The sequence below is a fragment of the Miniopterus natalensis genome, chromosome 1 (assembly GCF_054644295.1).
Source record: "Miniopterus natalensis isolate mMinNat1 chromosome 1, mMinNat1.hap1, whole genome shotgun sequence".
Taxonomy (NCBI): domain Eukaryota; kingdom Metazoa; phylum Chordata; class Mammalia; order Chiroptera; family Miniopteridae; genus Miniopterus; species Miniopterus natalensis.
The window spans coordinates 194,950,420-194,974,258 of record NC_142081.1 but is presented as its reverse complement, the minus strand read 5'-3'; the positions used below and the strand labels follow the sequence as shown (position 1 = coordinate 194,974,258).

At 46.6% G+C, this 23,839-nt stretch overlaps 1 protein-coding gene across 7 annotated transcripts in view; it reads left to right on the top strand.

Moving 5' to 3' along the window:
* Window positions 1–7,403: 7,403 nt before the first annotated feature.
* CPEB2 (cytoplasmic polyadenylation element binding protein 2) overlaps window positions 7,404–23,839 on the top strand; it is a 59,843-nt gene continuing 43,407 nt past the window's right edge. For 2 of the 7 annotated variants that reach the window (XM_087828212.1, XM_087828207.1), the window contains exons 1-4: window positions 7,404–9,069; window positions 11,457–11,738; window positions 12,486–12,575; window positions 20,071–20,161. In XM_087828212.1, coding sequence (XP_087684338.1) covers window positions 7,468–9,069; window positions 11,457–11,738; window positions 12,486–12,575; window positions 20,071–20,161 — 2,065 coding nt within the window. In that variant the 5' untranslated portion in view covers window positions 7,404–7,467. Of the gene's footprint in view, window positions 9,070–11,456; window positions 11,748–12,485; window positions 12,576–20,070; window positions 20,162–23,839 lie in introns of all 7 variants that reach the window. The other 5 variants (XM_087828229.1, XM_087828217.1, XM_087828232.1 and 2 more) reach the window with 3 other exon arrangements.

The window sequence follows — 23,839 nt, the reverse complement described above, 5'->3', positions numbered from 1 at the left end:
CTAGCAATCCAAATCCAGCTCTATGTGTGTGTGTGTGTATATATGTATATATACACACACATATATATGGTGCCCCCAAAACTGTATGCGTGCTTTTTCCTGATAGCTCAATTGGTGTTTCTTTTCCGATTTAACCCATTGGAATTAATAATTATTCAAAGTGTGTATACATTTTTTGAGACTATATATATATATATATATATATATATATATCTCAATATATATATATATCATGGGTTACATACCATGACCAAGAGGGATTTACCCCAGAAGTGGAAGATTGGCTTAACATCTGACAATCAATCAGTGCAATACATTATATTATTAAACCACAGAAATCGCAATCATTTCAATAGATGCAGAAAAAGCAGCAGTAACTTTATTGATAACATGATAAATGATAATATTTTGTGTATGTTGAGTTAAAATACATTACCTGAGTTAACTTCACCTGTTTCCTTTGCCCTCTTTAGGCTGTGGCTACTAGGAAATTTCATATATACATGCATCTCGCATTTGTAGCTCACGTTCTTCTGCTGGACCGGGGTGGTCTTGGGGTACCCCAGTTTGAAGGCCAGCAGGTGTCTTTCGCGCACAGTCCCCTAGGCTACGTATCAGAAGCACAAGCTGAGACGAAAAATGGTCAATGTGGCAAGGCTCACACACTCCAGTGTCAGAACAGGTATTGGAATTCAGCTCTGTTCTTTTCTGTTTTTCTAAATTAAATTTACTGGGGTGATATTAATAGGACCATAGATGTTTCAGGTGTAGATTTCTATGATACAAGACCTTTATGTTGCACGGTGTGCCCACCACCCAAAGTCGAACCTTCTTCAGTCACCATATATTAGGCCCCCTTCACCCCCACCCCCACCCCCACCCCCTTCCCTCCGGCAGCCGCCACACAGCTGTTTGTGTCCACGAGTTTCAGTTTTATATCCCACAGGAGTGGAATCATATGGCTCGTAGCTCCTCCTGACTGGCTTATTCCACTCAGCATAAAAGCCAGTTTGCCCTATTTACATCACCGGTCTTCCTTGGGGATTGAGTAGTCCCCGAATATGCTTAATATTTAACTTTTAGAATTATTTTCTTGCTTTTCAAATTTAGGAAGAATCTAGCCTCTCCTTTTCCATTTTTCGTTTGGATTTAGCTTTCCATTTCTGTTAATGGGGTTTTACCACCATTAGCATCATTTCTTTGCGGGTTTTTGTAATTTTGTTTTGTTTTTGCTTTTGTTTCCCACCCCCCAGGACTACCACTCTGCTCTAGATGGCTCTCTAGCTCACTTTACACGTTAAGCTGCCTGGTGGAAGACAGTGAAGATTTATTATTTGTTTAAACATCTATTCTGTGTCACACATTATAGAAGACTCTCCGCTCAAAATACTGCTGATCATAGTCCCAAGAGCCCCTCCCTCACAGATGATGGTTGTTGCTCTTCTCCCTTCAAAGATGATGAAACTGAGCTTCTCCAAGTTTAATTGCTGAAATTACTCAGTAACAGAGGGAGCTGGGACTAAAGGCCGGGTCTCTGACTCCACGGCCCCTGTGAGCTCATCAGACACCCCTCCTCCACGTGTCTTAATGTGAGGTAAACAGGACCAACTGTGGGCCTAAAACGATTAGTATTTTCACATGAGTCACGCCCTTATGAAAATTTTCTAAAGTTTCTTTTTTCCATAAAATATTAATAATTTTTTCTATTGAAAATTGAGATGCCTTTGTTCGTATTGTTATGAATTATGTTCTGCAAACTTAATGTAATGACTTGCCCTGATAAATGAATTTTGAATGCAATAGGACATAAAGTCCCATCGTCCTAGATAAAGCACCACGCCCAGAGTAAAGACAGTAAAAGTGAACTTAGCTCGGCCAGTGTGGCTCAGTGGGGGCACGTGCTGGGTCAGATTCCCAGTCGGGCCCATGGCTGGGTTGCAGGCTCGATCCCAGGAAGGGGCGTGCAGGAGGCCCCTCTCCTCTCCTCTCCCCCTCTCCTCTCCTCTCTCTCTAAAATCAATCATAGCATTTTTTAAAAAGTGAATTGATAGCACACAGGATGATGCACTAACCTGGACTAAAATCAAATATGCCCCTTTCCCCAGAAGTCTGTTCATCCGTCGTCTTTTCAATTAGTCAGTCCTTATACAAAGACGGGTCCCAATGCCTGCTACCAAATAAACTCCCCGATTTTCCTTTTTTATTGAACATTCATAGGCTACAAAATAAACATTTAAAACTTTTAATCTTCTTTCTAAGATTCTAAAAAGATTAAGATAAATTTGATCGATGCAATACTCTTCATCTACATAAAACCTGAATATTCGGTATTTAGTCAAAATGCATCTTCACTTTTCTCTGCATAGACTAATTTATCAATGGAAGGAGTTAGCTTTCTAGAATGTAAAATAAAATAATTAAATGCAGTCTATCCAATCGACACCACCAGGCCTCCGGTCTTCTAATAGGAAAAAAAAATGAGTAAGCACATTTGAGGAGTGTTTCCGAATCCGTGGGGTATGTATTTGGAAAATACGATGCTTTCACTCTGAGATCACTTCTGCCAATTGTTTTTCATATAGTTAGGTGTTACTGAGAAGGCCTTAAGGATAATCCTTTCTATCCCCTCCTTTGACAGAAGTAGTAACAATTGTTTTTAGGGCCTGTCACTGTGGCTCTGTTTTGCTCAGGTAAGTTGAGCATTTCTGGCGACAGCCTGAGGGACAACTCAGGGAGCAGGAGACTGAGAAATGGGGAGATAGGAATATTAAGCCAGGCTATCCACACCAGGATGGTAGGTAAATTACTTTGTTTCTAGGCTTTGGTTTTCCAACTATAAAATAGGAATATTGTTTTCTCTCTCTACTCACAAAGTATATTGTAGCAAGTAAAGGAGATAATGAATGAAAATCTCATTTCAAGCTAGAATTACAATGTGTTTCAGTGTGTAGTTTTCTCCTGCCTTCCTGCTGAATTTGCCTTACCTCAGCCTTCCCTGGCCATCTGCCGGCTCCGCCCATGACCAGCCCAGCAGTGCTGTGTTGCAGCACGAAGGACTCCAATTTAGTAGGTCAGTTTCAGCCTGGAATCTCACTCTTTATGACTCTGTCTAGACAATTAGAGCTGAGTTTATCATAACTAGAATCAACAGCAAACAATTATTTACAGCCTCTCTGATTACGCAGACACTAATAGGAGTCTCCTGTTCACGGTTGTAACCCTAGTCCCGAGCACAGTGTCTGGCACATAATAGGCACTCAACACATAGTTTCTAGATACAAAAATGAATCAAGAAGCAGCAGGAAAATAAAGGAATATTTAACACATAGCCACTGCCTTCAAAGACTTATAATCTAGTCAAGTTGACCGGCATTAAAGACAAAAGGCAAGAAGCAATGAAACAGTTGAGTCAGTCTACACAAGAGCCGCATGAGCATCGTGGAAGGAATTACAGGAGAGGTGGAAGGCCGCTCTCTTAGGAGGGACTACTGAAATTGGATGACAAATCTCCCAAGCACCACAAAGAGTGACACCACCTGGGAGACATTTTATCATGTTTGAGGACTATCCTTTATCATCAGCACAAGATTCTAGATCTTTTCCTTTGTCAGTGAGTCAGTCCATCCTGAATGGCATGGCCAGGTTGCTTGCAGTGAGAAGCGGTTGGATTCTGGATGTAATATAAAGGTAGGCCAAGCAGCCTGTAATGATGCTTAGATATGTTGTAAGAGAAACGGAAGTAAGAATGACCCCAAGGTATCTGGCCTGAGCAACTAGCACAACGGGGTGCCCTTCACTGAGATGGGGATTGAAACGAGGGCTTCAATTTTGGACATGTGACATTTGGAATGTCATGAGACGTTGGGATGTCTGCGAAGCCCTGTCCTGAGCACATGGGGGGAGGATCTGGTGCACCAGTGGAGGGGCAGGCCTTAGACATGAGATGGGAGCGTGGGGCATGCACAGGCCCTTCCTGTAGCAGGAGGAGAGATGAGTTGTACAAGGACAGGGTGACTGGAAGAGGGGGCAGCGAGGACCTGGGGAAGCTCTCCTGCAACGGCGTGTTTTTCTAAGGTTAACAGGAAGCCAGGTCAGCAGCTGAGAACGAAGGTAGGAAGAGGTGGCTTTACGACCGGGGTGGTGCTCTTCCAGGACAGCTCTAAGATGTCGGCTCACGACCCAACCATGGGTCTCAATATCAACTGAGTGATTTAATAAAGCAAATGGAATCTTAAAATAGAGCTTTTTGTATGTATTAAGAGTAAGAATTACTTAATAAAAGCTCTATTTCAGTTGCATGTTTGTGTGTGTACATGAGTATCTGTGTGTATATTTGTGTTTGAGTCTTCCCTGGGTTATAGAAAAAATATTTTTAAAAACACTGGCCCAGGACCATGGGGAGAAATGAACATGGGACTGTCAAAGTCAGGGACCAAGTTAATAGTCATAGTTAACATTTCCACGTGAGAAAGGTTATAACATTCGTGGTGCAGACGTGGGGCCTGTTAGAGGGCACACCCCTCCCTGCTGACCCACTCCCACCCCTCCCTAGCCACCTGCCCTCCAGGAAACCTTTTGGTGTGACTATTGTCAATGACGGGATGCTCACCAGGTTAAAAGTTTTAGCTTTCAGAATGTAATTTTCCTCTTATTAAAAGACGGGCCCTTCACAATCACTCTCTGGGATGCGGAGGGAGTGTCTGTCAGTTGGACTGTGGAAGCTGGTGGACTCAGTACCAAGTGTGACCTTATTAGGTAACACCGGACTGGATGGTGTCCTTCCATGTTGAACAGCTCTGAATTTTCTAAAACAAAACCAGTATCAGAAAACCAAGAAATCTTTTTTCTTCTTCAAACTTTAGCCCAGAATGGCACCAGTTAGCATTTAAATGTACGCTCTCTGCAATTTTAATGGGTAATTGAGCTAAGATTTATGCCTAGATTTCCTTCCTCTTTTAAGATTTGTTGGGTCTGCAGCTGATCCCAGTCAAATATAACTTTGCTTAGAAAAAAATTTGTTCATTTTAAAGATTTTACATGCCTCAATTGCTGAAAGTTTTTCCTGTAAAATACATTAATGAATAATAGTTATGGATGTGTCAATAGGTGCCCTGAAAAATGGCCATTTATAGTTTTAATTTTAATGAGCTCGGTTTATTTTCTAGACAATGTAATTTAGAATAATAAAAGTACTCCTCCAGTTCCATATTTTGCCTGATTGGTAAAAGTGGTTTTGAGATTATTAACTCGAACTAATTTTCTAGGCACCTGACCAATTCATGAATTGTTTGAGTTTTTAAGTACTTTTTCCTTATGACCAAGGCGATATCAAAGCCAGTGTATTAGGCAGGCTATCAGACACACACACACACACACGCTGTACAGAGAACACATTTCCCCTGCAACATTGCTCTCTTCCTACTGCATTTATTCCGATTTACTCAGATTTGGAGCACTGCAGTAACCACGTGGAAGTGGAACAGAGGAGGGCTGAAAACGGGACGTGGGCCTGCAGTGTCAGTGCGCGCCAGCGAGGCCCTGCACTGCAGCATCAGTGTGCCAGCGAGGCCCTACACTGCAGCGCCAGCGCGCGCCAGCGAGGCCTACACTGCAGCATCAGCGTGCCAACGATGACCCTGCACTGCAGCGTCAGCGTGCCAGCGATGCCCTGCACTGCAGCGTCAGCGTGCCAGCGAGGCCCTGCAGTGTAGCGTCAGTGTGCCAGTGAGGCCCTGCACTGCAGCGTCAGTGTGCCAGCGAGGCCCTGCAGTGTAGCGTCAGCGCGCCAGGGAGGCCCTGCACTGCAGCGTCAGCGCGCGCCAGCGAGGCCCTGCACTGCAGCGTCAGCGTGTGCCAGGGAGGCCCTGCACTGCAGCGTCAGTGTGCCAACTAGGACCCTGCACCTCAGCCCAGCTCTAACAGCCCAGTCTTGTGGATCCATTTCCTGTCCCTGGGGGTCCTCCCTGCTCTGGGGTTCAGGGGTTCGGTCCCCGCTTTCACTTCCCCGAGCGCCCAGAGAAGCCCTAGCTGCAGAGCAGGGCAGGCCATGAGGTCCCTGTCCACCGCGCGTCGCTGCCCTTCGTCCAGACTCTCGGGGTTTCCTGCACGGCCAGCTTTTCGCTGCGCACCTCCGGTGCCTCTTCCCCTGCTCCAGGCGGGAGCCCGGGCAGGGTGGGGGTGGGGGGAAGCCCTGGCCTCTGCGCCCCTTCGCCCCCAGCCTGCTGTCCAGCCGGGGCCCTTCCCCGACGTGAGGGCTCCCCCCCCCCCCGAATTCACAAAGCTTAGGAGACGTCCGCGTTAGGGTCTCCCTCTGACGGGGGTGGGCACGGCCGGGGGAAGGGCCCCCACGCGGGTCCTCCGGGCGGCACAGGGAGCGCGTTTAGGAAGCTGGGGGACGGGGCTGGCCCAGGGTGACGCGGGCGCTCCCTCGGGCTACGGAGCGTGGGTGCAAACTCCGCGGGGGCCGTGGCAGGTCCCGGGCACTCCGCTCCCACGACCCGAGAGACACCGCGGCACGCGGCGGGAGCGTGTTCAGTAAGGGAAGGCACCTCCACGCGCCCGCAGGAGGGTCCCTGGCCGCAGGCGGAACGCGGAACCCAGCCTGAGGCGGCCCTTTGTGGGGCGCCCGGGGGTGGAGGGTGTCTCCACGTCGGGCCTGAGCGGGGCCAGCGCTGCAGGGAGCCACCGGCCGTCGGCGAGGCAGGCGGCGCCCGCACCGGCCGGTCGGCGGAGAGCCCCGGTGCTGGGGCGGGAGGGCTGGGGTCCCCGCGCAGGGGGCTGGGACGCTCGCAGTCCGCCTCCCCGCCTCGGTTTCCCCCGCGGGAAGTCCCTTCCTGGGGAGGCCCAGGCGCGGGGAAGCCCGGGGCCCAGCGGCCGGGCCTCACGTGACCCAGGGTGGGGCGGAGGAGACCGGACCCGAGGGGCGGGGGGCGCCATCGGCCAGGAGCAGGAGGGGCCGTTGCCCCGGAATCGTCCGCGCCCCTCGCGCGTGCCGGCCCCTCACTGGCGCGGGCCAGGCGCTCGGAATCCGGGGGGCCGCCCGCCGCCCCAACCGGCCGCGCCCGCTCCCCGGGACGGGAGGGGCTCGGAGACGCGCCGCGCGCCCCGGCTGCCTGCATACTAACGAGGGGCGGGGCCCGGGGCGGGGCCTGGGGCGCGGCGGCGCTGCGCCAGCGCGCGCCGGGACGCACCGCGGGGGGCGGGGCGATTGTGAGGTGGCGCTGACGCACGTTCCGGGCTTCTTAAGCGGCCAGGGCGGCGACGGCGGCGGCGCCCGAGCCGGTCTCGGGTGGCGGCGGTAGCCGCCGAGAGGGGCGGCGGGGCTCAAGTCGCGCCCCTGCCTCAGTCACGGTGTCCCTCTCACTGACTCCCCCTCCTTCCACCACGGCCGCGCCGCCCCCGACCCGGCGGCTTCCGAGGCGGGCAGCGGACGGGGCGCGTCTCCTCCCGGGGCCGCCGGCCTGATAAATGAGGGACTTCGGGCTCGGGGCGCTGCAGACCGCCCCGCTCCGCAGCAGCAGCCCCGGGCCCCTCTTCGGCGGCGGGGCGTACCGTCCTTACGCCGCGGGGCCCCCCGCGGCCGCCGCCCCGCCGCCCGCCGCCACGCCCTGCGGCCCGCTCCCGCCGCCGCCGCCTGTCACCGCGCTCCCGGAGGCCGCCGCCGCCTTCCCCGGGCCCCCGGGCGGCGCGGCGGCCGCGTCCCCTCGCCCCCGGCGCCCGGCGCCGCGGCAGGCCATGCAGGATGAGCGGCCGCCGGGGCTGACACAGCAGCCGGCGCGGCCGCGCTCGGGGGCGGCGGCCGCGGAGAAACTCCCCAACCACCGCCCCGGCGGCGGCACGAACGCGGGTGTGACCCACCTCCTCCCCTCCCAGGACTTCAAACCGAGTCTGCACCTCCCCGCCTCCTCCTCCGCCTCCTCCCGCTGCTGCTGCCGCACCGCCTCCCCGCAGGACTTCAGTGAGCGGCAGCAGCAGCAGCTGAGCAGCCAGAAGAGGAAAGAGTTCAGCCCTCCCCGCCTTCCCCACCCTCCGGACTCGAAGCCGCCGCCGCTCCGCCGCCCCGGCCGGCTCAGCCCGCCGCCCGCCCCGCGCCCGCCGCCGCCGCCGCCGCCGTTCAGCCTCCCGCACCCGCCGCACCTCCCGCCGCAGGACTTCGCCCCGCGGCAGCGCCCGGCCGACCTGCCCCCGCTCCCGCAGCTCCAGCCTTCGCCGCCCGCAGCCCCGCGGCGCCGCCACGGAGGCGCGGGCAGCCCTCGCAGGACCCCGGCCGCGGGCGAGGGCAGCGCCGCCGAGCCCCCCGATGCGGGCTTGGCCCCCTCGACGCCGCCGGTGAACCCCGCGCCGGGCTCCATGGAGTCGCCCAACCACCCTCTGCTCGGCAGCCCCAGCAGCCTCCTGCCCGGCGGGGCGCTCGGCGCGGGCGCCTTCAGCAGCCTGCAGAGCCCGGACCTTCCGCACCCGGGCGGCGGCGGCGGCGGCGGCGGCGCGGGCGGGGGGCCCCCCGGCGGCGGGGGAGGCGGCTCCGCGTCGCCGCCGCCGCCGCTGCCCGGCTTCGGCACCCCCTGGTCGGTGCAGCCCGCGTCGCCGCCGCCCCAGCCGCCGCCGCAGCCGCAGCCGCCGCCCCAGCAGCCGCCGCCGCCGCCGCCGCCCCAGCAGCCGCCGCAGCCGCAGCCGCCGCCGCCGCCGGGCTCGTCCAGCGCCGCCCCGGGAGGCGGCGGCGGCGGCGGCTCGCTCAGCGCCATGCCGCCGCCCAGCCCCGACCCGGAGAACGGCTTCTACCCCGGGCTGCCGTCGTCCATGAACCCGGCCTTCTTCCCCAGCTTCTCGCCCGTGTCCCCGCACGGCTGCGCGGGGCTCGGCGTCCCGGCCGGCGGCGGCGGCGGCGGCTTCGGCGGCCCGTTCTCGGCGCCCGCGGTGCCCCCGCCCGCCATGAGTTTACCTCAGCAGCCGCCCCCGCCCGCGGCCCCGCAGCAGCCGCCCAGCCGGCGGTCGCCCGTCAGCCCGCAGCTCCAGCAGCAGCACCCGGCGGCCGCCTTCCTGCAGCAGAGGAACAACTACAACCACCACCAGGTGCGCGGGCGCGGCGGGCGGGCGCGGGGCTCGGCTCGGTCCTGGCCCCGGCGGGCGCGCTGGAAGCCGGGCCGGGCGCCCCTGGAACGCGGGCGGGCGGGCCCCGCGCCCCTCGCCGCGGGACACCCTCCCCGCGACCCCGCCCGCGGACGCCCCCCGCCGGAGGGCCGCCGTCCGGGTTCCCGAACCCGAGAGTCGCGGCGGGGACGAGGCGGGGACGCGGGGCCGGCGGGCCCGGGCGGCGTGGGAAGCGAACTTGGGAAGGAGGGACATGGTCGCCGGGGCCGGTGCGTGTCGCCCAGTGAGGGACCCGCGGCGGGCGCTGCCCGCGAGTTTGTTTCCCGCTCCGTCGGCAGCGCGGGAGCGGAGCGGAGCGGCCCGGCGGCTGCCCGCCCGGCGCCCGGGGCCGGGGCCGCGTCCTCCGCGCCGCCCGAGGGCCTGGGAGCCGCCGGGAGCCGGCCCCGCGTCCCCACGAGGACGCGCCCGTGGAGCCCGCGCCCGTTCCCGGCCGGGTAACGTTTCGTGCGTTTTTAAACCAAACCGAAGTGGAGCCGGGCCGCGGCGCGGCGCCTGGGAGGGCGGGCGGCTCCGGGGCGCCTTCGGGACGCCCTCGCGGGCCCAACCGCCCGGCGCCGCCCGCTGCCCGGGTCCGCGCCGCACGGAGCCGCCCGCGGGCCGCGCTCCCCGCCCCGGCCCGGCCCGCGCTCCCCGGTCGGCGCGGCGCCTCGGGCCTCGGGCGCGCTCGGGGCGGGCGGGGGGCGCCCTGCGGGGCCGTTTCGCGCGAGGGCGGCGGGGCGGCCGTGGCCGGTGCCCGCTCGCTCCGGAACCCGCCGCGGGCCGGGGAGTGTCGGGCGACCGGCCGTGTGAAGGGCGAGCCGCGGCGTTGACACCCGAGCGACAGTTAACAGTCCGCCCCGGGAGCGGCGCAGCAGTTACAGCGCCCGAGAGCGCGGGACGCGGCCCGGGAGGGTGGGAACGCGGGTTCTGAAATAACGCTCCGCTTCTTCATGATGGGCACGGTTTTTAAGTGGAAACTTGGCACAGAAAATGGTAGGGTTTTTTGTTGCGGCGGTGCTGCCTTTCCGTTCCCGAAGACGGTGCGGAACGTGGAGGCCGCGTCCGTGACCCGCCCTCGGCCGCGAGCCGCCGGCTGCGGAAAGATGGGCCCGCGGGGGGCGAGGTGACAGCTGTCACTGGGCTCGGGCGGGAGCCGCGGGCCGTGCGGCCGGCTCCCCGCGTCCCGCCGCTGCCCCGCGTCCCGCGCCGGGAGGCAGCGGCCGCCCCGCCCCGCCCCGCGCGGCCCGTCGGTCCGCAGGCGGCGTGTTCTCGGGCAGGTGCGCGGCCGGCCGGGCGCTGCTCGTGCGTCGCGAGCAGGTTCTCTAGGGAGCTGCGCGCTGACTCGGCGCCTACCCGGCCCCTGCTTGTTTCGGCTACATGTTAGCGCACAATTGTTAAAGTGTAAGTTTATTGATAATGTAGTTGGTAGCAGGGAACACATTTTCAAAACCTGCAGTTGACAGGCTCGTCGATGACATAACTTTTTGCCATCCGTTCCAGTTTGGAATATAGTCTACTTTTGGGGAAAATGGATGAAGCTAATGGAGACTCGTATTATTAAGGTCTTTACTAGAATAACCAAAGCGTGTAGTTGTTTATTTTTTATATCTCAGTGGATCCACCTATGGGTAACATTAGATAATTGCTTAGCAGTTCCATGGATAATTAAGTGAAAAAAACACAAACACTGTGAAAGAAACTACACTAAAACTGGAATAAAAGATCTTAACAGTTCAGAAAAACAGTGCAGAAAAGAACCTATTTCCTATACTTTCCCTATCCCAAAAGGCCTTCATTAATTTGTACAGCAGAATAATACCAAATCTTATTATTCACTTTTGCAGTGATACAACTTGTAATGGAAAGCTAGTCCAAATATTTCTCCCATATGGTTGGTATGTTTTGATGGATAAAGGCCATATTTTTAGTTGTGTGCCTATGTTGCTTTAAGTTCATAATGTAAGGTATATCATTAAGGATCTTCAAAGTTAATTTCATTTTAAATGTATATATCATGTATATGGTCCTCTCTGAAGGGGAAAAAAATAACTACTATGCTTCTATTTTTGTAATTGTCATGAAATCTCTGCTTGATTCAGTATAATTTATAAGTAGACAAGAGGATGAAAACTCCCCTCACCTTAAATGGATGTTTTAGTTCAGCAAGATCTCAAGCCTGTTACTTTTGGTAAACTAATTAAAGATATATTTTATATATTCTGCATTTAACTTTTTAAAGAACATATACATTCTTAGCTCAGGTCCAAAATTTGAACTTCAGTTATAAACTCTTTAAATGCCTGCAATTTAAATAGATATGTTTTTCCCAGCCTCTCCTGAAACAATCTCCTTGGAGCAACCATCAGAGCAGTGGCTGGGGCACTGGAAGTATGTCCTGGGGAACGATGCACGGCAGAGATCATCGTAGAACTGGAAACATGGGAATTCCAGGAACTATGAATCAGATTTCCCCCCTGAAAAAACCGTTTTCTGGTAATGTCATCGCACCACCGAAGTTTACTCGCTCTGCTCCGTCACTGACGCCAAAATCTTGGATTGAAGACAATGTGTTCAGAACAGACAGCAATAGTAATACACTCTTACCCTTACAGGTAAGGATGGTATGCAAAGGGCCTTATTTCTAATGTTAATCGTTCAAAATTAGAAATTGAGTGGTGGTGGTAGTAGTAGTGTGATAAAATTAACAGATTAAAAAAGAGAAAGTTTTTGTTTTTAACCATATATAGTATCATCATCAGGATAAAACACCTGTATGAAGAAAATTGACACTATAAAAAATTCTGTAAGCGCACAATAGTAAATAAGCTTCATAAAATGTAGAAAAACCTGCTGAATTTCTTAAGTATATATTGAAGATTTTAATTGGCAACTCCTTAAGAATGCCTTAATTTATTAATCTTTAATGGGTCACCAAAATGAGTTTTTCCTACAGTACAGCTAAACTAAAATGTTAACAGTGCATAGATTTGACTACGATCGGCTGTACGTATATTAGAATATACTTAGTACAGCTATGATTATGGCAAAATAATATTAGGGCTTTTTACATAGAATTAAATTTTGTCTTCACTGGTTCATGACTGTTTTTTTCTAAATGTGGCCTACTAGTTATGATGGTTGACATTTTTTCAGGCCTTCTTGTATTTCGTTGATATTACAGGTTAATGAAACTCCTTTATGGATATTTAAAATTAGATTTTTTTCCTAATACTTTTAGAAGATGGAATAAAGATAGAAAGAACTCTGTGCTTTTTCTTTTCTTTTTTTTTTTTTTTTTTGTGGGTGGGTATGGGGAAGAGAACTGCTTATTTCTGATGAAAACTTCTATGCTGTTGAAGGTGAGATCTAGTTTGCAGTTGCCAGCTTGGGGCTCAGATTCACTCCAAGATAGTTGGTGCACTGCAGCGGGAACATCCAGAATAGACCAGGTAGGCTGCACAGTGTATATTTTTCAGGACTTTGGCTAGGAGTTTAGTGTTTATATTACCAGGAGGGTTTATTATTTAATTTCCAATTATACCTATTTAAGCATATGTCAGAGAGTGTTAAAGCAATTTATTTTTAAAGGGTCACTTGACTTAAACTATTGAATATAAAATGCTTTATTTTTATATTTAAATGTAATTCATGATCATTTTATATTTCCAAAACATAAGTTTATTTTTGGAAAAAGGAATTATATACCCAAGAGCACCTGGCTTTAAACATCAGTCAAATGGAACAGATATTTTATCTCCTTTTAGAAGTCTTTTCGATTAGATACAAAATCATATGTTTATTTAACCTCCAACTTTACATATCACCAGTGTTTTACAGGATTTTTTAGTAAAGTTTTTCGTAAACTGCTACATTGGTCTTGAGATATGTTTCTTGAAAAGGCCTATCTTAGTTCAGCTTTTTCAACTCGATAAAAAATTTTATGGTACAGTATTTCTTCTAAATTTTGTTACTGCTCTTACATGTTGTCTTCTTCCAAATAATCAGTTTCTCTGGGAAAAACCCTGAGTCAGCTGGGCACCAGTATAAATCAAATTACTATCAAGCCTTTTGTGCTTACAAAATGCTCTGTCTCTTCCTACGGACTAAATTTGAATGCATACTGGGTACTAGGTGTTGAGAATTATTTTGGGATACGTAGAAAACTCAGTCCTTACATAAGAGGGTTCTTTTCTGCAGAACCCAAGTTTGAGCACAGAGTTGACATTATAGGAGTCCACTGAATAGAGCTATGTTATCTTAGCTAAGGCTCTTCCTTAGTTAACTTATCAACAGGAGATGATTTTACAAGTAAGGACTGTGTAAATAGATTAATACATTTGTAAATAACATTCTGATCTGGAGGGTTAGCAGTAACTTCAGTAATCAACCATTAGCACTTGTTTTAGACAAGTCCTACCTATTTACCAAAGTAGTCCTGCCAGGATCTTCACTTCAAAATAAGTAGTTATCTCGTGTAATTTGTAATTTACTGTCTTGGTGAAAGTTAGCCATCCATCTATTTCTACTCCCTTTTTCACCCTTGTTCCTTTAGGCCATATTAGTGGCATTTTTATGGTAGCATTTTTATGTCGTTCACATTGAATATGTAAATGCCTAGGAAATGGTATGTTAGAAGAGAAAAATTATGGTAATATTTTGAAGTTGGCAAGGCACATATTTTTAGAGTGGAAGAAACAAAATTATTCCAGTATAAAAGGGTCGACCTAAGAGAGGGATATGCCTCTCCAGAGGAGGAAGGCAAATTGGCTGCCATGTAAAGGGTCTGCGGTTGGTGTGGGGAGCATATGCTGAGAAAATAGGGTGTTGAGATGGTGTCAGTTGGTGGAATCCTGAGAGCAGAGGTGATGAGGAAAGGGGGGAAGTTTGCAAGTCGGGCTCTGTAGCAGTGCCCCTGGGGGTGCCCCAGGGTGAGTGCCTCCAACCCTCCCTCTTAGACCACAGTCAGAGCCACTATGCTTTTACCTATTTTGTAATCTAGTATCTAGGGTTTTAGATAAATTCATTCTAGTAAAAGTTTTTTTCTTTTTTTCTTTTTTTTTGTAAGTGACTGAGGAACGGCATTCCTTATGGACTCTTAGCAAGAGGTGTTATGTGATAAGCTGAAGACAGTGATGAAAACAAAAAGATAGTGAAAAATGAACTAAACTAGAAGCAAAGGCGGTTTGAAACCCAAACCATCTTCCTCTTCCTCTCACTCTCTTTATGACAGTCTTCCTCTTCCTCTCACTCTCTTTATGACATCGTATGACACAGTTTATGGGCCTTCATCTGTTTGGGTCATAGTTTCATTATAGCAGGAACTAGGTCACGTGAGACCTTTTTAGTTCTTACACTTTCTCTGACCTCTCTTGGCCATTTCTTTTCCTCCTGCCTCCCTCTTCCCTGGTCCTGCCTCCCTCTTCCCTGGTCCCTACTAGCCACCCTCCCCCCCTTATTTTTAGAATCCAAGGGCCTTGGTTTATTGGGGGCGAAGAGATGGGTTTTGGTCCCAAGCAGTAGGAAGGTAGTGTATGACCTCTCAGCTGGTCTTGAAAGCAATTTTGTTGTCTCCTTTGAGTACCTTAAGGGTACTTGTACAAAATTTGTTCTGTGTTTCTTCTACCATAAAAGGTTGAGGTATTTGAAGTTGAGATTCTTAAAAATACAGCAGCAGCTACAAACTGCAGTTGGTATCTTAAACTGTTGGGTAGTTCCTCACTATTTGGCAAAGTTAAAATTATAGAAAATATTTAAAACAAATATGTAGAGAGATTATTTTCATCTCTAATTCTTTTGCATCATATACAACATTCTAATACTAATAAGTGTTAGTTAACAAATACATTATTTTAAAACATTTAAGTTTTCATTTCCTTTAGTCTCCAATTGATTAGGCCTTAAAAATACTAAACTAGAACTGAAACTAGTTTAGTATAACTCTTATACCTGGATACTTCAGGCCTTACCTATAATTGAATTCAGTAAGTGGGAAAGAAATAATTTTATTGGTTGGTTTTATTTCAGATGTACATAAAATTTTTCAGGTTTGCATGTCTTTATTTTAAATAATCCACTTTTTATGGACCAGGTTCAAATGAAAAACTTTTTTAAAACAAATATAAATCGTTATGCATATTTCTTACTTGAAAATGAATGTTAGCTATCTCCATTAATATCTTTAAGGCTAAGAATTACTTTTCTTTAAAAACACTCTTAGCTAGTTACCCGTGCAAGAAATCATATTCAAAAGTGTGAGTTCTAAATTACCTTAAAATTGAATTTCCTTTAGATATTAAGGTTGCAGTATATTTATTCATTGACACCTGACTATTTTAAATGAAAGAGTAAATATACTAGTAGCTGAAGTTATTATAGGTTCTTATATGGCCCATCAGTTCTCTGTAAACACAACAACATCAGGCCTTTAAAACTATAACGTAGCCCCTGAAGCCTGTGAGACGTGTGTTGGCCTTCCTCCAGCTGGGAGATTATCAGTATATTCAACTCTAGATTTGTGTTCTGATGGAGGTTCTGCCTGCAGTTCTTGAGCAGGTCACGTGAACTGCCTTGAATTAATTGAACGTATTTTCCACCAATCTTTAAAATTCGGGGTATGATGATAATGTGATAAATGACAACATGGTCATCTCTTTCAGAAAAATATATTATTTGGAGTCTTTATTCTCTTTACACAAAAAAACAATACACTGTACTAGACCAAGTCCCATTTTTCATTTAATAAAAGATTTCTTAAGTTGTGGTTGTTGAACTGGATGAACTTCAGGGACATTGGACGTTGGTCATCACCAAACTCTTACACCTACTGAAAATGAGAGAGCATGGGCTCTCTTACACATGTAGGTAATGGGTGCTTTCTTTTCATGTGTCCTATCCTGTGTTCAGTTCTGTAATTATACTTGATAGATTCTTAACACCAATATTTTCTACTTGCCTGCCCATTTTCTTTAACCCATGTGGGTACTAGAATGAATAGCTTTGGCCATTTGGGGGTCTTTAAAATAAAAAAAAAAGCAATTCAGAGTCACTGTTATAGCACTTCGTTGAGGTTGAGAATAATAAAGGGAAGTCTACAAAATGAATGTTCATTATGCATGTGGTAGTGTTTTAATTACCCTTGGGATATATGGGCGGAAATACTATTCTTTACCATTGAAAAGGTGAAAGTCCGGTCGATGGCGAGAGGGGTATCTGTGCGGAACAACTAGAGAATGTGAGAGAGCGGGCTGAGCACTGCGTTGTGAAGTAAGGCCAAGAGCACAGCGTACACTGCTAATGCAGGGCAGTGCTGTAACAGTGTGCGATGAGGAGCGGACAGTCAGTATTAAAATTGAGGACAGTGTTAGCACAGCTTTACTTTTTTATTTTAAAAGTGGAGAACCAAACACAAAAGTACAGAAAAAGCTCGTCTTTCTACTTGGAGAAGAATACATGCACAAGCATCTGGCGTATCTTTAGACATGAGGATATAGGGTTTTTCTATGATCCATCTCTTTGTTTGGAAGAACACTTCATTGTCAAGAGGGAAAGGTTCTACACGACCACTTCCTTTTCTTGAAATAGAGAAGGGCTTTGTATATATCAAAGCAAAAATATGACATTCCATTAGAAAGTTCCCTTTCAGTTGGAATTCCTCTGGTACTAATTGTACTATCATTGACTTTCTTAGTTATTTTTCAGTGTTTGAAATTATCTCTATTTTTGAACATGTACCTTTAGTCTCATTAAATCCAAATAGCAATTTTGGGATGTCATGAGCTCTTGGCCTGCTCAAGGGTATTTTGTGTGTTTGGTGCTTTAAAAATCATGTGGGATGCAGCTGATGAGTTTTAACAAAGTAAAACTAAGCTAATTGTTTTTAAATAGCTTTGCTATTTTCTTTACTAAAGTGAGACTTTGTTTCATGATGAGAGACTTGTCTGGAAAGGAAAATAAGGACCTTATAAGTGGACATCTCACTATTTCAGCTGGATATATAGGCATTAAGGCTAAAGCTATTAATAATACATACAACAATTTTGTGTAACAGTTGTCAGAGTTGATTGCATAGTGATCACTGATACTTACTGAATAGCTTACCTATGTGTTTTCCCTTCAGATCTTAAATATTGCCCATACCCATTGACAGTGTATATAGAATTACTTCATTAATTTTACTGTTCTCTAAAGCAAGAGAAGATCACACTCCTTGGAATAGAGTTAGAAGGTGGCCACAAAAGTTACGTGAGAAATACCATTTGGGTGGTGCTAATAGTCACTATTCATTACAGTATTCATAGATTGACTGAAGATGGGACAAAGTCTGATTCTGTTCAAAAAACATCACTCTGAGAAGACAGCCCTGAACTATAACATATTTTATTTGTGAGAATTTAAGGTAAAAAGAATATGAAGAATTTATAGTATATTGTATCTTAGAACCTATATGACACAGAATACCTTCTGAGGTGTTTTTTTTTTTTTTTTGCTTAATTATATAAACATTTTTTTATCATAACAGTTTATATTTTTAATTCTATTTTAAATACATCTGGAAACTTGGAATATAATAGCACTTAATCTTCCACTGTGTGTTCAGAAATTCAAATTGATAGCAAGGCCACATTAAAATCTGATGCTTGCCTCAGTTTAGTTAATTAACACTTGAGTGCCTGTTCTGTGGAGTGGCGGATTCTGAGAAGGCTTTACATGTAGTCTTATGTAATTGTCATATAAAAATTCAGTCTTTGCCCTCACAGACCTCAACTTAAATTTTTTACAAAGTTTTCATGGTAGAGAGAAAGTACTACTCAACAAACATTTGAGAGCTAGCTAATTCCATAATTAAAAGGTCTCTATCTCTGATTAACTTTGAAGTTTAGTGAGAGAGGTAGGAAAATTTTTAAAAATTAGTTATGAACAAAGTATAGTGGAAGCACAGAAGATGAAAATATTTGCATAGAGTACTAAAATTGTATGTCATTTTTGCCAAAAGGCTGTGCTCTTCTCTATTCCTTTTTTATTTATTATATAGTCTTTTGCTTTCCTATTATTTCTATTATTTTATAAGAGGATTTTAGGCATCATCTAGTCTGACATGGTTATTTTCTTTTCTAGAAGATGGAACAGAGCCTGAAGAGATTTAGTAACTTAAGGTCAAGAATCTCAGTGCTTCTTAAAGTATGGTCTCTGGACCTGTGGCCTCAATATTACCAGGGGCCACTCGCAACCTATTGAATTGACTTGTAGATGGGTTCCAGCAAGACTGTGTTTAACAAGCCTCCCAGATGATTCTGAAGCATGCTCCAGTTTAAGAACTGCTGTTGCAGCTCAGTGATTCTTTGTGCCTCCCTTGGTAATCAAGGCCACTGTTTAGGGAACCTGTTACTGATGGGTGTGCTCTGCCTGAGAAGTCCAAGTAAAAATAAGGGGCTGAACTATCGCTGATTGGCGATAAAGCTGGAATAAAGCCTCTGGCCTGGTACTCCTTTCATCATTCAGTGCTACTTTTCACAGTTAAATTCCTTGACAGCAACCTGTTTAATCTGCAGACTGATTCCAGCCCCCTAACATTAAAAAGCTCACAACCCTCATTTAGTCGTCGTAGTAGAGGGAGTAAATCATCATATTCTCAGGAAGCTTATGTTTTTCTTCAGCCTACTAAAAGACTGCTTCTGAGCCTTCTGGATTGTAGACCCCTTTGGAAAACCAATGAAACCCATGAACCTTTCTTCAGAAACAAAGGACATGTACATGCATGTGCAGAATGTTGTATGTAATCTGAGATTTCATGATCCTTTTTTGAAGCTTATAACCCAGATATAGAAGAGCCAGTTCTGATTTCTGTGGAGACTATTTTTTCCCACCTTTATGATTCTTCTCTTTTCTTTTTCCATGTTAATCATTTTTGAGAGTTAAAAATGGCTTGCTCTGCATCCCCGTGTATTCATATGCTTGCACAAGCAAGCACGGGCGTGCATGCGGGCGCACACACAAATGGGTGGAGTTTAGCCCTGACATATTTTGGTAAAAATCTCCCTGTTGATTTGGGGGTCATGGGCCAGAGCTTGCTGTGATAGTTCCCCCTATATATTCAAGTATATTGATTGTATATTGAGCACAATACTGCATACATTGATGAACGTTGTCAAAGAATCTATTAGGCAAGTTGAGGGATTTAACATTTAGCAAACAAAACTTCTAATGACACAAAAGACTTTGTTCTGAGACTTGATGAGGTAGGGCACTTCATGAAATGAGAATGCTTTTGCTCCCCCGCTACCTTTTTGCAGGGGGTTGGATGGGAAGGAAGGTTAGAAATGCAAAGATAATATGTGAGGACTTCAGAGAGCAAGACTTGAATATAAATATTTTAGGTGCTAGTCTTTGTTTTGATACTGGTATTTCATGCTTTTGATTTTTTACTCTGTAACATGTTTATGCGCTCATTGTGGAATTCTGGATAAGTCAGATAGCATACAGTGTTTGATCGATGTTTAAAGTATGGTGCAATTGAATTAAGTCATTTTCCCTCAAATATTTTTTTCAAGTGCCAGTCGTCCTAGATACATGAGAAAAGTTTAGAAGTTAAATAACAACTAAAAATGCTTTCTGCGTGTATCACGGTTCAGAAATCTTCATAAGCTGAGAATGATAACAATAGAAATTATCTTACTGTATTGCATTAATACTGCCAGTGAAATGAGATTGCTTTTTATATGTGATTTTGGAGATAAATGTGTTAAATATGTTGTTCTTCAATATGAGAGATATTGTAGTGTACAGCATCCTTAGTTATCAGTATAGCCTTGGGATGCAAACTCAATAGTAATAGAATATTAATCGGATGTCCTATTTTATGTCAGAAGATTAAGATAATGTATTTATCATCGCTTTTTGAAAAAATATTGCATAGATTATATTGAGTCTTTTTTCCTTCTCTTCTAGGATCGAAGTAGAATGTATGACAGTTTGAATATGCACTCTTTGGAAAATTCCCTTATTGATATTATGAGAGCAGAGCATGATCCTCTTAAGGGTAGGTGACTTTAAAAAAAATCCTATATCATCCACCAATTTGTCTGCTTATCTTACCATTTTTATATGAAAGAAGCTTAGAGCTTAAGTAGCACTAAGTAGCACCTCTGCCACCTATAAAATTCTCTTATAACTGTTAATAAGAACCTTTGTCTTGGTGAAATGTCATACTTTTTCCTATGAAGCTTACTTTGATTTATGCTGATTGATATGGGGAGAAATGTAAACCCATCTCTCTAGGCTTGTTTTTTAAGAAAAAAGCCACTGTTTAGAGATATTCTGCAGTTCACCAGAAGATAAAAAATGGATCTAAAAGTGTATAGTATAGTCCCTTTCTAGAATTCTTCCAAATACAGAAATATTTTTTAAAAGTTTCCTGGAGTACTTTCATTCACAATTTGCAGTAATTCCAACCTAGGATTGTCCTGGGTTGACCTCCTTCCTTATTTTTCTTCTGCTTTATGTTGTAGGGTTTTGAAAGGGGATATTATAGTGGCTTCCCTGAGGCAGAGAATAGCTCTTCAGAAAGCTGGGGCAAATCAGGAAAAAGAATCAGCCCCACTGATCTTACAGTATCAGCCTTATTGTTAACTAAGTGTATCTGAAGAAATTTCATTAACATTCTTGTTTTCATTTGTCTTTAGTAATCAGTTTAGACATTGCCTTTTATATAAATGGTGAAAACTAGTGAACTGTGAGACTGTGAGTGATGATAAATATTAGTTATCTATTGCTGCGTGATCAAGTATCCCAAAACCTAGCAGCTTAAAACAACAATAAGCATTTATTACCTCACGTGGTTTCTGGGAGTCAAGAATTCAGGAGCAGCTTAACTCTGTGTGGCTCAGGATCTCTCATTGAGTTTCTTTGTGATCCTTCTATGTTTTTAATTCTATAAAGCCACGTCAGAATTCCCTTACAAACTTGAACCTAAAAACTCAAGAACTTCAGTGTTGGCAGCAGGGGAGGCCGGGGGGGGGGGGCGGGGGGCTCAGGGGCTGACTTGGCAGTACTGATTAGATGTCTAAACATTTTTGTTTCTGGATTTTGCTTGTAAAGGAGTTTCTGGTTTTTCTAGTTTCTTTATTTGTAAGAAGCTTGAGAAGCTCAAGGAATCATTAGTGATTGTCGACAACATGTGGCAATGAGAATTCTCCTCACAAATGAATAACGACAATTATACTTTGTTTTGTATGGGTAATTTTTGCTTCCAACCAGAATTTAGCCTAGTTTTTTAAATTTTTGGATAGCATTGGGGTCTTATTGTTTTTCACTGTTATGTTGACAGTTCCAGTAGCATTTGTCTTGGGTCCGTTATTTAAGAATAGAATCCAGTAGCTTCTGATTATGAAGAATTTCTATTTCCTTGACTCTCTAGACAGAAAACTCTTAGACATTCTAATGCAGTATAAAGCCAACATTAACTATTACCAGAGGGTAATGAAAAGGTTTTCGTTGTTGTTCCCCCCAGTCTTCTTTAAAAAGGCCTGTTGAAGATGTTCAGAGAAAACATCCTCTGCTGCACTATCAGTTATCTCAGCCTTTCTTGTTCTCTAGTCCGGGTTATGATAAAAGTGCAGGGAAACCCTAGAAAGACTTTGAAAAAGGAAATGGAAGGAGCACAAGGCTAAGAGTAATTTAATAAGAATAAAAAAATCTCAAGTGAACTCAAAATTCCTTCCTTAGAAAAATTATCTCTGGCCATGGGAAGGGGAAAACATGCTCACCACCACCATTTGCAATCACAGTGACAAGTCTGTTTCTAATTGGAGTATTTTATGTTCTGCATTTATTATGGACAGGAGTAAAAAGAAAAGAAAAACATCTGAGAACCCTCTGCACATAGAATAGAGAAGTTTTTCCATGCTGCTCTCACCAGTGCAGACTCTGCTAGCTTCTGGTCTCATATTGTACATTTCCGCCCCACATGCTCATCATTTCAGATTTGATGGGGTGGGGCGGCTGGACTTCAGTAAAATCTCCTAAAGCAAGGTTGTGACTAGTGGAAGAAACTGAGTCCTAAACTTGATCTGTTTCCCCTTCTTCCCGTTAGGGCAGCACTTCCTGTCCCATTTCTTCTCAATCATCTGCTCATCCCTTTCAGAAAATTCTGTCTTCTGTTTGATACAAGGAAATTCTTTTTTTCCAAAAAATAGAATGAATCTTATTTTATCCTTTTAATGTGTTTTCAAATATCCAGTTACTTTGTCTTCCTTATGGGATCTAGTAAAAAAGGAGAAGGGGTTGTAGGGTAAAAAATGTAATGGATTGCTTGTTACCCTTTATATTAATGGTGAAAGTTTCTTAAAAAATTTCTTTGTGAACTTGAGTGATGAGAGATTATATTAGTGATCTATTGCTGCATAACAAATTGTCCCTAAATTAAGCAGCTTAAAACAAGAATAAACATTCATCTCTCACAATTTTTGTGGGTTAGAATTCAGGGGCAGTTTAGCTGGTGGCTCTGCTGAGGATCTTGAGGATCTCAGGAGGCAGCAGCCAAAATGCTGGCTGAGGCTGCAGTCATCCGAAGGGGTGACTGGGGCTGGAGGATACAGCATGTGGCTGTTGGCAGGGGAGCTCAGTTCATCACCACATGGACCTCCGGCAGGACTGCTGGTGTGTCCTTGCAGTGTAGTTGCCTGAATCCCCCAGAGAGGATGGTACAGCTCAAGGGCAATGCCCCGGTGTCTTCCATGACCTAGCTGTGGAAGTCTCACACCCCCATTCCGTGACATCCTACTAGCTACATAGGTCAGCCCTGCTCAACTGGGGAAGGGTCTGCTGCTCAAGAGATGTGAATACAAGGAGGCAGGGTCCGTGGAGGTGTCATGGAGGCTGGCTTCGGCAGGGATGGAAGGCAGAAACTGTAACGTCGTGTTCGGTCCACTTTTCTATAGGAAAGGAGAGAAGGTACTCAGGGAAGAGTCAGTACAGAGAACAGCAGCCAAAGCCGGCCTCTGGAATCCACAGAACTGCAGTGGCAGGTCCCTGGCCTCACGAAAACGGACTGACTGTGCTAACAGAAGGATCCTCCCATCCCTGCTGAAGCCCAAAATACTTTACTCAGCTTATTTCTACTTTCCCCTCTCTGGTGTTTATTATGGTCAGTAGGGAACCTCCATTGTTTAAAGTTAAGGTTTTTATGGGTTAGCATCTCAGGTGGGTAGGGTCATATAGATGTAAAGTGACAGCAACCAGAGATGGAACTCTGAGTGCACGTTAGCCTACTTTTGTGCCAGGCAGTGTCCAAGACTCTAGGTGAGACGTGCATTAGGTGAGACAGACTTGGTCTCTGCTCTTGTAGAATGTGTTGCCTCTTGGGGAAAGAGAGAGCTTATAATTATATGTGTAATGTGCATATGTACACATACTAATATAGTATAATGTATAGATGTGATATATAAACATAATATATTGATATAATAATGTAATACATAGATATAATATATACATATAACTATACAGAGTGTCTGAGATACCGTGGAGGAAGATTATAAGGTGCTTAGGGAGGTAATAAGTGGGGAGTAGGGAGTACCTAATTTAGATGTGGGGTAAAGCAAGCTGAGACCTGAAGCCTTAAGCAGCACAAAGATGAAAAACTATTGGGGGGAAGTGTCAACTGGATGAAGGGAACAGATGTATGGAGGAGCTTGTCACTTGAGGAACTGAAAGCAAA